This window comes from Mesoplodon mirus, assembly GCF_964341445.2.
Source record: "Mesoplodon mirus genome assembly, chromosome: 3".
NCBI lineage: Eukaryota > Metazoa > Chordata > Mammalia > Artiodactyla > Ziphiidae > Mesoplodon > Mesoplodon mirus.
Genome location: NC_138978.1, coordinates 92462489 through 92475577, shown reverse-complemented (window position 1 = coordinate 92475577; position 13089 = coordinate 92462489). Strand labels below are relative to the sequence as shown.

Below are 13089 nucleotides of genomic sequence, written 5' to 3'. Positions count from 1 at the left end.
ATTGTGATTTCAACTGTTGCATGTTAAAATCTAGGAATATTAGCAACTGGAAATGTATGAGTAAAACATTTTTTGATGCTGGATGCTGCCTTTGCCCAATATTCTAAAAACCTAATTATATGCTGCAACATCTAGATGTTAATTACATGACCCAGTAAGGCTTACCACACTTATTATTTTTAAGTGGAAAAAAAATGCAAAGTTTTAAGCTATCTAAGTTTAGCAGTTCTTTGGGTACTTTACATTTCTTGAATATTACAAAAGTAAATACTCACCTGTTTTTAATACTAATACGGTTTTGTGTATCAAGCAGTTTGAAGATTTTTCCCCCATGCAAGCTTCCTAACTGTTTTATCAACCATGTAGGCTGCAGGCACCTTAGTAGAGTTGAGTTGGGATAAACGAAAGATCCTTGTCGAATTGGTAATCATGCAGGTATTCAGAGTGAAAGGGAGATCATATTTTAAATTAATTTCAGGGCCTCAGGATATTTTTTCTTATGGGCTATATTACCATTCTCTGTTTACATATCCATCTTTTAAGAACTCATAGCTACTCTTAATACATTTCAAATCAAGCTTTCCTGTACCTGGGTGATATGTATTATTTCTTTCTGCAAGGGTCTCTTGAGTTATATGACATCTTGCTTATTATGACATATTCAAATGCTAAATGATTTATAGAAAAATAATGACATATACTAATCCCAAAGGCCATTTATATATTCTATTGACTTTGACCAAATTTTAGTGCCCTAAGTGATCTAATTTGACTGTATTTGAGGACAAATTAACACCTTTTTTTTTGTAATTTTCACATTTCATGGAATGTTTCAGGTTAATTATTAGGAGCTAAATAAAAAGTGTTATTTATTTATTACTATACACAATCCATGTAGCTAAGGACCTGCCACACCTAAAGCTCCTTTCTAAAGTGAAGTGACCAAAAGCAATATCTTGAATACAAGCTGTCACAAAAGCATGTGTCCTGGATACTTTGACCACAATTCATTGGACTAGATATTGTATCCTGAGCAAAAAGTGACCAGCTGTAGTGTAAATAAAAAGAGATAAGCAGCCTTTCAGGGAGGGTGGTACAAGCAATAAGGTCACTCTATACTGGGTACTGGCTAACTGACTATCATTTAGCACTCTTAATTGCAAGCAACAGAAACTGATTCTAGCTGTCAGAAGTGAAAAGAAGATTTATTGGCAGGATACAAGATGTCTTAGAGAACCAGGGAAGGCAGGAACAACAGGCTTAGAAAAGTGTCAGAAACCAAATGGATCCAGAGGATGGGTAGCAAGAATTGCCCAGATAATGCACAGCCTGTACCAGTGCTGTTATCTGCCACTACTGCCATTGTTGGATACTGTCAAGAGGCTTTGCACCACACACTACCACAAAGAAACTTCAGCCACTTTTCTGATTATGAGATTGAAATTTTGCCTGGAGCATCAGTTGGCCATGCTGAGAATCATGTAATTGTTTCTTGGTTGCCAGAGAATAGAGAGACAAAAATTTTCTTTTCAGTGGGTTCCATAGTGGAGATAGTTTCTGTGTTCCACCAATACTTCATACAGTGGGAATTTAACAAAATAAACGGGAAGGGTGTGAAATAGGAAGGACGGCCAAAAAAACAAAACAAAAAACAAACAAAAAACAAAACAAAACAAAAAAATTACTCTGTTTTTATCTGAGGATCTTCTCTGTGGGTTTGGTTTTGAAATATATAGATTCTCTGGTGGATTGTAGAAAAACTGAATGGGAGAACCAAAAAGGCAATATAGAAAAAAGAGAAAGTGAGTAGAAGTAGAAATGGAAAAAGAGATACTGAAAAGTAAGAGCAGATTCATTAGTATCACAGAGTTTCTAATCCTAAAAGCAATAAACACCAACTCTTAAAGGAAAAACAAGAAAGTAAGAGCTACCCTTTGTCACTGATTTCACTGGTGGGTCACCAGAGCTGCTGTGTGTCCTACAAGATGAATTACAGGCATCCCAGACCCCAGAGGACTGGATATTCCTTTGCCAAAAACATTTCACTTACCATCTTACTTCTCCATATATACTTGTAATAAGCCCTCGGTAATGGGCGGGGGGGGGGGGCAGGAGTAGGCTTGCCATGGTTCCTTTCCTTGACACCTGAAGGACTTTAAAATAGAGAATCCTCTTTTTACACACACATGCACATACACACCCACACACACACACCTTATGATGTGTACTCTTATAAACCACATGAGTATAAACATATTGATAAAGATTAAGTTAGGTTCAGATTGCTCAAAATTTGAGGTAAAATCTAACATCCATGAATTTTCTATCAAGAATTTGTTAACATCACACTTACAAAAGGTCATGTTTAATATCTTCCCCATCCCACATTTTCACGCAAACACTTTTCAATAAAGTCACCCCACTTTTAGTTATCTCCAAATCCTTTTCAGCTCAAAGAGGGAAATCAGTCTACTGAGCTGGCAAAACAAACAAAGGCCTAGATATTTCTTTCTAGCTCTTCCAGCAGCAGAAGGAAGAAATCCCTTAAGGAACTGTACCAACTTGTTACGGATGAGCTCCCCTTAGCTGAAACCATTCATTGCCAAGGGATTGAGGTTTTCTCTGATACGTTATTTAAAATTGCCTCAACAGTAATTCCTTCTTGCTTGGATTTCATAAAGTTCCCAGGACAGAAGCATGGCTCCCCTAGACTCTTCATCTTAAATGTATCAGCATCATGGGTGCTCCAGGGCAGAAGGCTGTTTTGCACTAGTCTCCTCCCTGTGTCACACGAATAGGGAATTATAAAGATACTGAGGTTTTGTGCTTCTGGTTGTTTTCTAACTCTAGCACTCAAAAACATAGGCTAAGTGAGTAGACCAACAGATGTATAAAATATCAATTGTTACACTGCTTACACTAATGCTTTGCATTAAGAAAACAAATGACAAGCTGCCTAAAGTCTGCAAAGAACAAAAACTCCATATTATACACTTAAATACTTACTTGCCCTTATCTAAAATGAATCCATACACAGAAGTGCAAGTGACTGCTGTCACTTCATTACCCACTGAAGCCTTTTTGGTGTGTTCTGAGCAGTGATGGAGGAGCCTGCTGAGTTTCAGTTTGGCTCAGCTGGTCCACAATTTTGAACCCCTACCGGTGGTATCAGCAAAGCATGTTCATAGCCTGTTTGTCCACATATAAGATTTTTCAGGTTACACTGAATAACTTCATTAACAGACTATGGACAGCACTTTTTCTGCATCATGGACAATACTAACCTTTGAATTCACAAATAAATGACACCCCACATATAAGGAAAGATCAAGGTATTTTGGGGGGCTCAGTGTAAAGAATGCTAAAAAGAATAAGCCATTTTCAAAAATGTTTTAATGTAGAGGATTTTGAAGTGTCTTAATTTCTGTGAACTATGGCCAATGTATGGTTCTCAAAGGGCATTTTTTGCCTATGAAGACAGACATGGAGCCTGCTTCATTCTTCATTTGGGTGGGGAGAGAGATGATAAAAGGGAAGTAGAGATGGAAATATCCAGCAGAGGTGAAGGAAAATCATTGTGAAGCAGAAAGGAATGACTGCCTATAACTGACCAATAAGTCATGGATCAAATATGGATGCAAACAGGGCACCTGCAGGCCAATTCAGGTAAGCATCAGGACTCAAAGGGGTCTTATCCAGAAAGAAGTGGGCAAAGGATAAAGTCCAGAAATGCAAGAGTTCAGGCAAAGAGAATGGATATGAAAGCAAAAGCAGACTTTAGAATAGAATATTAGAGACCCAACACACCTGCCGGAAGTTTCCAGATGACCTCTTCATGATGTTTTTAAAGAGGTTGTTATTAATTTGTTTTATCAACAAGAGATATGGCACTGGAGTAGGGATTAGCATAGGCACTGATTCCCCTGGCCATACTTCCCTGATGGGTAGACCTGGCTTTTCAGACACAAAGGTATCATCTCCTTTATCTGTAGACTTTGCACAGTCATTTCCAGTGTCCCACATCACAGCAGTGACTTTTCCAGCAGGTTCTGAGTCAAAAGATAAAGTAGGTATCTAAACTCTCCAGTGATGACTCTGAACTGTATCTGAACAGAGGACACCCAATCATTGTCTGCTACTATGTCCCTTAAAGCAGTCTTTTTCACAGGAAAAATTAGTCCTGCTTCTTGATATTGAACCCTTTCTTACCCAGAAGCATATATTGTCCATTGGCTTGATTGTTTCCAGGACCTTCCAGGAAAGCTGGGTTTAAGAGCTTTGTTAGGATTCCATTTAGCTTTCTTGAGTTTTTCTCAGTGAGATACCCTGGGGTCATTTGGGTGAGCTTCTTTTTCTTCTTTGACTTTCTTAGAATACACCCTAACCCTATCACAGAGAGAATTAAGAAATTCAAGTAAGGAATTGAGGCCTTCAGGAATCAGACACATAGATGGAGTTAGAAGTGCGAAAGGTTTATTGGGGAGTAACACTTGTGGAAGGAATAGGGACGAATAGGGATGAAGCAGGATTGGGGAAGGGGAGCAGTCAGACCCTGAAACAGATATGAGAAGAATCTTCACCAGCCCAACAGAGAGCCCTAGGGCAAAGATGGCCTACTAGGGAAATCCTGCATTGGATAGAAATGACTGGGCCCCTGTACCACAGTTTTGCTGTCTTGGCTGGGGCCTCCCCAAGAGGACCCTGACCTCAGCTTGAAAGCTGAAGGGGATCTGAAGGAGGGACCAGTTAGAAGTTGTCAGCTCATCACACTGTAGCAGCTGGGCACAAGTCTTTTCCTGAAGGAGGATCTGAGTGGTGCATGTCTGGGTCTGTCATAGTTGCTTGCTTCTACGTGTACTCCATAAAAGAACATTTCGGATCCTAGTTAAGTCACCTTAGTGTATTTACTCATTGTTCTAGTGAAAGGTCATACAATTCTTCAACAGTTCAAAAAGTTGACCCCTTAACTTGCAGAATCAGTTTCTATTTTTCTGTTTGTTTGTTTTGTTATAATTTGGGATTCCTACAATAGAGACTCAAAGTATTTGTATAATAAGACAGCAAGAGTGCCGTGAGGAAGAGCCTTCCCAAGACACTCATTGTCTAGAATAGCACATGGACCTGTGAGCAGGAGATGTTCATTGGCCTGACTACTGAACAGGTACTTCTCCCACTTTATTGCCATGGTCAGTTGAGGCAGTGGATTTCTAGTTGGGATTAAGATAGGATCAAGACAGTCTGAGGAAATCTGAGTCTGCTTCCATAGGGACAAATTGTGGAGGGGAAGATTTGAAGTTTGAACCGTTTTCAGAGCTGACTTCCATCATTACATTGCCACTTGGGAATAAAGAAGTGAGCTAGTGGACCAGAGGGGATAAAGAGGGGCTAGTCATCAGAGGGGATAAAAATAATGACTCAAAGACTACCTACTTCTTAAGAATTATCTAAATAGTTCATGGCAATTCTCATCCATTTGTGAAAGGTTTAAGCTTCTGAAACTAAGTGTGTGGGAATGAGGAACACTGACATCAGAGGAATGGTACGCTAGGAAAATGCTGTCTGAATGGAAGAAACAGCAGCATTAAACCATAGTCACAGGAAATGGTATTTAAAGGAATGCAAGTTCCCTTTAACTGGCAAAACTATGGATAGACTTCCCCACCAGGCCCAGGGACCAAGGACTGGGACTTGAGGCAAGGTTAGGAGTGCAGACTGGAAAATCTTCAATATCCTAAAGATTTAGACAGGAAGGGCCATGGGCAATCGGGACCTCAGGGAGTTTTTAATGGATTGCCGGGCCACAGGAGGGCACAACTGTCTTCCAGGCAGTTCAGCTAGCTGGTAGAGAACAGCAAAAGACTGTTTCCAAATTCCACTGGCTTATGGAGCAAGAACTACTAATATCTCCAGCTTATTTTGGCTCCATTGAAGGGAAGGGACAGTTGTTATCTTGCTCACTGTGGAAATCTGATCCACATTTAGGAATTCTTCATTCTTTTGTTCAACACAGTATTTATTATCTTTAGTGTCTTAGACTCTACATAAGAGGATCAGGATAAAAGAGTAGGATATATCCCCTAAAAGACTAATAGTCTGGTAGAGATGGCAAAGAAAAAAAACATGATTATAAAACACTGTGATAAATGAGTAATAAAGAAACATTATGAGAGTATTTAAAAGGGAGTCATTATTTATTAATCCATCCTGTGTTGAGGTAGGATGGAAGTGATGTTATCCAAGGGACAAGAGATGAAGGACATTCTAGGCAGAGAGAGAGAAAGAAAAGCCTGAAGCAAGAATCAGAATGGAGAAGGCTACGGGTGCCTGGGGAGGAGAGAACACACAAGCAGTTTAGTTCTGTGTCATCTTCAACTTAAGGCACAAGGGAAGTGGAGAAAAAAATATATATATATATATAATATTTTATATGCATATACAGATACATTGCTATAGACTTATAGCATTTTATATTCATATTATATGTTTGTTATATGCATTTCCCCCCTGGATTATGAAGTGTTTTATTTTGTTTTGTTTTTAAGAATAGAGATAGTGTATTATATATCTTTAACACCATTGTCTAACATAATACATAGTGCCTGAAACAGTTGTCTATTAGCTTATCTTGGAACCAGTAATTTTATACTCCCAGCTTTCTTCTGAGTGAATAGAAATAAGAAAGCCAATGTTAATTTATGCAATGTGAGCTCTATCAAGTCGACGGTATTTGTTGACTGCCTACTATGTGCTGAACTCTGTGCTACATGCTCTGAAATACTCTGAAATAAGAGAGCATATCAGGATCTCCTTTTTTATACTTAACCTCCAACATACATGTTATTTATGTGCCTGGGTTGTACTTCCTAGTAGACTCTGCCTTCCTTGTCCCACTCATCTTTGTCTCCAGCATAGGCTAGTTGCAGTGCCTTGTCGTCAGTAAATAAATTTGTTAAAAGGATAGAACCCACATTGCCTAGAATGCCACTGGCTTTAATTTTTCTATTTATATTTGAACACCCTTGGAATTATTTTAAAATTTTAAATGAAATTTGTGGTGGTATAATTTACTTATAACAGAAAAAAATATATTTAAGTATAGGATTTGATATGTGTTGACAAATGCCTACTCTCATGTAAATACCATCACAATCAAGATACAGAACATTTCCATTACCCTAAAAAATTTCCTTATGCCCTTTCCCACTTAGTCTCTTTCCCATCCCCAAACCTCAGTGACAGCAACCAATGCTCTGCTTTCTGTCAGCGTAGCTTTTCCTTTGTGGAATTTCATATAAATGTAATCATACAGCATGTACCATTTTGTGGACTTCTTTAACTGAGAATAATGTTTCCTTGATTAAGTCCAAATTGTTGCATGATTCAGTAGTTTAGTTTTTTTTTTTAATTGATGAATAGTATTCTGTTGTGTAGACATGCCACTTCATTCACATACTAATGGATATTTGAGTTGTTTCCAATTTGGAGCTATTTTGAAAAAGTTGCTATGAACTTTTGTGTGCAAGTCTTTGTGTGGATATATATTTTCATGTCTCTTGGATATATAACTCAGAGTAGAATTGCTGCATGGATTAGTAAGTGCACATTTACCTTTAGAGGAAACTGCCAAACGGTTTTCCAAGGTGATTGTGCCATCGTTAGAATTCTTAAATCAGGAAAACTGGTGCAAGAAGGACACATGCTAAGATGTAAGTTAATTTAAAACATCCCCATTCTGATGCCTAGTCTTTGCATTTACTAATAATTCTACCTGGAGTAGTTAACTCTTTCTGTCTTACTTAACTGACATAGAAGGATAAATATATCACTTTTGCCTATTACTCTGAAGCTACAGCTAGTCTTACAGGTATAAATGAAGTAGAAGCCTTTTATAGTTCTAGTTTACAATTGATGGCTGCATTTTACTTTAAGGAGCAATTTTGCTAAAGAAGATGATGGTTTAGGACATGATAATGGGAAAGAAAATTAAGAAGGTGAAATAGGTACTCAGATTGATCTTCTGGACCCTAGTTCTGTCTATCAGAAAAGTGGACATAAAAATGCTAGCTACTTCCCAGCATGCCATGTGAATTAAGACTTAAGAGTTCCTTAGTAGAAAACATTTTATAACTGGTAAAATTTTTCAGTGAGTTCATTGAAATGCCACCTTCTAAGAAAACCATTTTGAAAAGAATTGTGCAGAGTGGAAATTACCAGGGAAATTGGAGAAAATGTTTCTTAAAGTCAAAAAATTTCACTAGTAATTTAACTTATCAAGAAATTCTCACAATCTCATTCTCTAGTGCTTATTCCTGTGTACAGGGCATGAAATCAGTGAGATTTGATGCCCTAGGTAATTGGTGAAAATACCTGTCCTACAATGGAGAGGTCATCTAAGGGTCCTCAAAAGCAGCAGGGTGCATCATATATAGAACCCCCCTTAATGTGTAACTAGAGACATGCTAGTTACCAGAATTAAAAATTATTATCTTGTGGCCCAGATAGAAAATTAAGCTTTTAAAAGAAGCCAGTTTTGGACAATGAAAATTTCTGCAACAAACAATGTGCTCAGAACTACATTTTCTGCTTTTTGCTGTTGTCACTGTCATTTGGTTTTCATAGGAATCTATTCCAGAGTGTATTAATTGCAGACAGACACAGGGTTGCTCCTCATTAAAATTGTCAGAGGCCGCATTTATCTCTAGTTTGCTTTTATCCTCTTCTTAGCACCTCACAAGCTTGATCTGTTACCTTCACGTCATGTAGTAACCCCAAGACCACCACGTGCTCCCCAGACCTGTCACTCATTCCTTTAAGGGCTTCACTGCTTTCTTGCTAGTAATATCACACACCTCCATCACAGGAAAACCCATCCTGCTCCCTCACAGCTTTCTTTGGTGATCATATAAATAACAAAAGGGTTAACAGGTATTAAAGTAGTATACACACACACACACAAGCAGTTGCTATGGAAGAGATTACAAATCATGATCAGGAATGGGCATTATGAATATCTGCAGGAAGAGCCAGTAAAAAATTGATGATACAGGGGGGCTTTTTGTGGACTAGACACTTTAAAAGACTTGTTAAGCTGTTCTTTTATCCATGATTGTCTACCATTTTTCTTCAGAATTTTTCCTGCTTTGTAAAGAAGTCTTAGTGAATTTCATTCTTTTAGACAGTATCTATCATAACGTATATTTGTGTTTTTCTTAAACCCAAACATAATCTATAAATTGATGGATACATAAGGAAATAAATTGAAAATCTGCCAAGTTTTCATTTAGTCTTCTTTCATTGACACAACAAACTTTTTTGAGTGCCTACAATGTTATATGCCTAGAAGTAGAAAAGCAATCCAGAATTGTCTTCTTTTATTTAATTTTTGTTGGTGTGGATAATGTTAAAGTCTCAGTCTCTCTGAGAGGTTGTAGTAACTTTGTGTATTTCCTATCCTGAAGACTTTTTGGAGGGGAGAATTAGAAATTGTCTAAAATTTATTCATTTCAATAAGATTCTAAAAATTGGCTTGTTAGGAAGGGCCATGCCACCTGATGCTATCACTAGCAAATGAGAAGGTCAAGATGCAGAAGCACTATTAATTGTTTGTAGATCTCGATCATTCATATCAAAAATGTGAGGAAATTAGGAATGTGTGAATAGTTTCTCCAAAGTATACAGATTCATTTTTTCATGTTATTAGCCTCATCACATTTCTAGTTGTATTAGAATATTCCCTATTATGCCTGTCAAACAGAACTTTGCAATTTATGGGACAGTCAATAATTTCTATAATAATGTTGGCTATAAGTTGTCTTTAAAATTCTCAGGTAATCAAATTGTGTTTCAGCTGGGTATGAGGATTAGTAAACAGCTGGCTTAACTGAGTAGGAAGACAGGTAAAATATATCTGAACACCATAAACCTTACTCATAGAACTATCAGAGGATTAAACTATGGTATCTCAAAATAGCAGCAGATGATTCAAGTAAATAAAGGTAACCAATGGACCATATTTTTTTACAAAAACTGAAAAACTCTGAACAAATTTCAAATTGTTAAACAATGTTTGAGGCATCCATTTAAAGTATTCAGCTAGTGAGAATCAACAGAAAAAAGTGCGACAGTTGTTCAAAGTAAATATAAAGACACGGTGGTCAATAGTATTGAAAGCCACTTAGAAACCTATATCAGATTATTAGTCTTTACTCTATTGGAACCAGATAATATTTTAAATTTGTTTTACTAATTCTTATCAGGCTACCCTCCATGTATTATGCAATTCAAGTGATCTTTAAATTATTGGCAAATTCTACCTTAAAGAGAGCTTTCACAAAGGACATGCAATTGATGTCATCTAGAGTTACTGTCATTTCTAGGCTAAGTCCCATGGAAATTCATAACTTAAAAATGAAAGTCACAAAGATGCAACTGTCTTCATAATGCCAATGCAGTGGTTATAAATATTTCATGAGCATTGCATGGGCAGGGGCAGATCTCCATTTTCATGAGTTAGAATTTGTACAGCTAAGTCTCCAGATTTTACTATTCATAATACACAATATGCCCTGTAGAGCATTCCATATAGTGCTTTTTTAATATTTATGTTTAATGAAGAAATTACTGTTCTGAAAAGAGAACAAGCCAAGTCAAAGATTTCTTGTTGAAATGATTAGTTTTGCTGAATAGCGACAATAACAATCAACAGAAATTACCTCATCACAGTGTCTTAGCACACAAACACGTAACTTGTAGAGTAATACAAGATGACTGATCAAGATACATTAACCCTAAGTGAACAGGTTCTTTCTAAAGTTTATAACATCAGAAATCTCATCTTAAAAGAATTCGAAAGGTTAAAATGCAAAGAGCAACTTTCTTACATATAAAAATATTAATTACAAATGAAATACTTGCCTACTGTTTCATAGTTTAAATATATGTCTGCATTTTTCTGGGTGGATCTTTTATTTTTTTAAAAAAGCATTTTAACTTCCTAAGATAATATTACCAAGTTCAATAATGAATTGCTATTGCATATTTTAATGTAATTCATCAAAGCACATTATCAGTACCTGTCAGAATAAATTTTGCACTAAAAGTAATGAAAAAAAGGACTATTGTATGTGTTGAAATCAAAGAACATTACTACTGCTGAGTTATTTTCAATGGAAAGGATAGATGATTGCCCTCTAAATGATACTTGTCCCATGAGAAAATAGAAGCCTGAAAAATCACAAGAAGCAGGCGCAGGAAAACATCTATTCCTTGCTTTTAAAAATGAGCATTTGATATTTTGTTTCATTCTTGTCATTTTAATCAATTCTTTCAAGTTGACCAATGTTGAAAAGTGCTACACAGCTCTTGGCAACATTTGCAAAAGTAAGCTAAAGTTACTGATCAGCTCGTGTGTAACCTAAGGCTGAATTACCCCATATTAGCATATATTATATACCATAATTAGATTGATTAGGAAGTCACATATTTTCTTTTGAATACAATTCAACAAGACTAAGTCTTCTAATAATGAAAACAATAGGCTTCAGATTTCATACCATTCACCTGGGAGTCAGCTATTCAAATATTTTTATTAGGCTTAAACCAATGAGGTCGTTAGAAATTCTGTAATGGTTCCCGAACTTGTCACCAGAAGTTTACGTTTTATTTCTGACATTATTTAACTGGAAGTGGGAAACACTTTCTTCCATTTGGTTCTTTGTAATTTTATTTTCCAAAGGCTCCCTTGAGGAATTTAACCTTTATGTGATGAATTTGCAGTTCACTTGAAGTGTGTTAACCTTAGTTCCCTAATGAGTCTAGATGTAATACTGAGGAGGAATTTGAGAAATATATCATGTTGCTCATTGTGAAGTTGGATTTGTCTTGCACATCTCCAGCTTTGCTGTTGTTCCAGCACGCACTTTGATCACAATTCTTTAATTATGTTCTATATTTAACTGACCTATTTGAACAGGATCCAGAGCTGGTGCGAAACATCTGTCGCTGGGTTAGGCAAGCTGTTCAGATTCCTTTTTTTGCCAAGTTGACCCCAAATGTCACTGATATCGTAAGCATTGCCAGAGCTGCAAAGGAAGGTAAGAACCTGACTTACATCAATTGCCTCGTTATGTAAGTATGGGCCTAAATTTCATAGCCATACTAAAGTATATCTTTTTTTTTTTTTTTTGCGGTATGCGGGCCTCTCACTGTTGTGGCCTCCCCCGTTGCGGAGCACAGGCTCCGGATGCGCAGGCCCAGCGGCCATGGCTCACGGGCCCAGCCGCTCCGCGGCATATGGGATCCTCCCAGACCGGGGCACGAACCCGTATCCCCTGCATCGGCAGGCGGACTCTCAACCACTGCGCCACCAGGGAGGCCCCTAAAGTATATCTTTATCCACAAATATGTGTGCATACCTCTCTTTAAACTTTAAGAAAAGTATTAAATTGAGCGCTTGACCTAACAAATGTAACAGATCCATACCTATAATCAAGCTAGTAAGTGGCCCGGGAATACAAGAATATCTATCATTTTTCCTAATAAACACCTGGTTTACACACAAACAATTGTGAAACGAAGCCACAGTCACAACAAACCACTCCAAAATGAATGACTTCACAATATAACAGTCCAGCAATCGCACCTGAACCTTTAATGAAACTTTTTAAAAAGATAGCTGCTTCCACAGGTGAAATTTCTTATGAGTTCCCTTTATATTTGATGGGATCTAGTACACTGCCTTAAACACATGCTCAATAAATATCTTAAATACATAAATCATACAGTCAATGCATGATTTTACAAATCATATATGCTTGTGTGCTATCCAATGGAAATTGCATCCTGATTTGTAAAGATATTGTAAATTACCTGGAAAATAACACTGAATACAAAACATTTGGCATCCACAAATCTGTATAATAATTGGAAAAATAAAGTGGTGTTAATTAAAAATTTTTATGTCTAGCATTTTAAGTATAATTATAGGAATGAAATTAGTGAATATATTTGAGGGGAGGAAATGTTCTCAAGAGAAAGTAGAGTGTGCATTTTTCTGGGTTGTGTGGGTTTGAATGGGTTTTAGCAATCGTC

At 37.0% G+C, this 13089-nt stretch overlaps 1 protein-coding gene across 2 annotated transcripts in view; it reads left to right on the top strand.

The window, feature by feature from the left end:
* The window catches only part of DPYD (dihydropyrimidine dehydrogenase), an 817544-nt gene that overhangs the window by 583007 nt on the left and 221448 nt on the right, over positions 1 to 13089 (top strand). For both annotated transcript variants that reach the window (XM_082616443.1, XM_082616442.1), the window contains one exon: positions 11972 to 12092. In XM_082616443.1, the coding sequence (XP_082472569.1) occupies positions 11972 to 12092 (121 nt within the window). The remainder of the gene's footprint in view (positions 1 to 11971; positions 12093 to 13089) is intronic.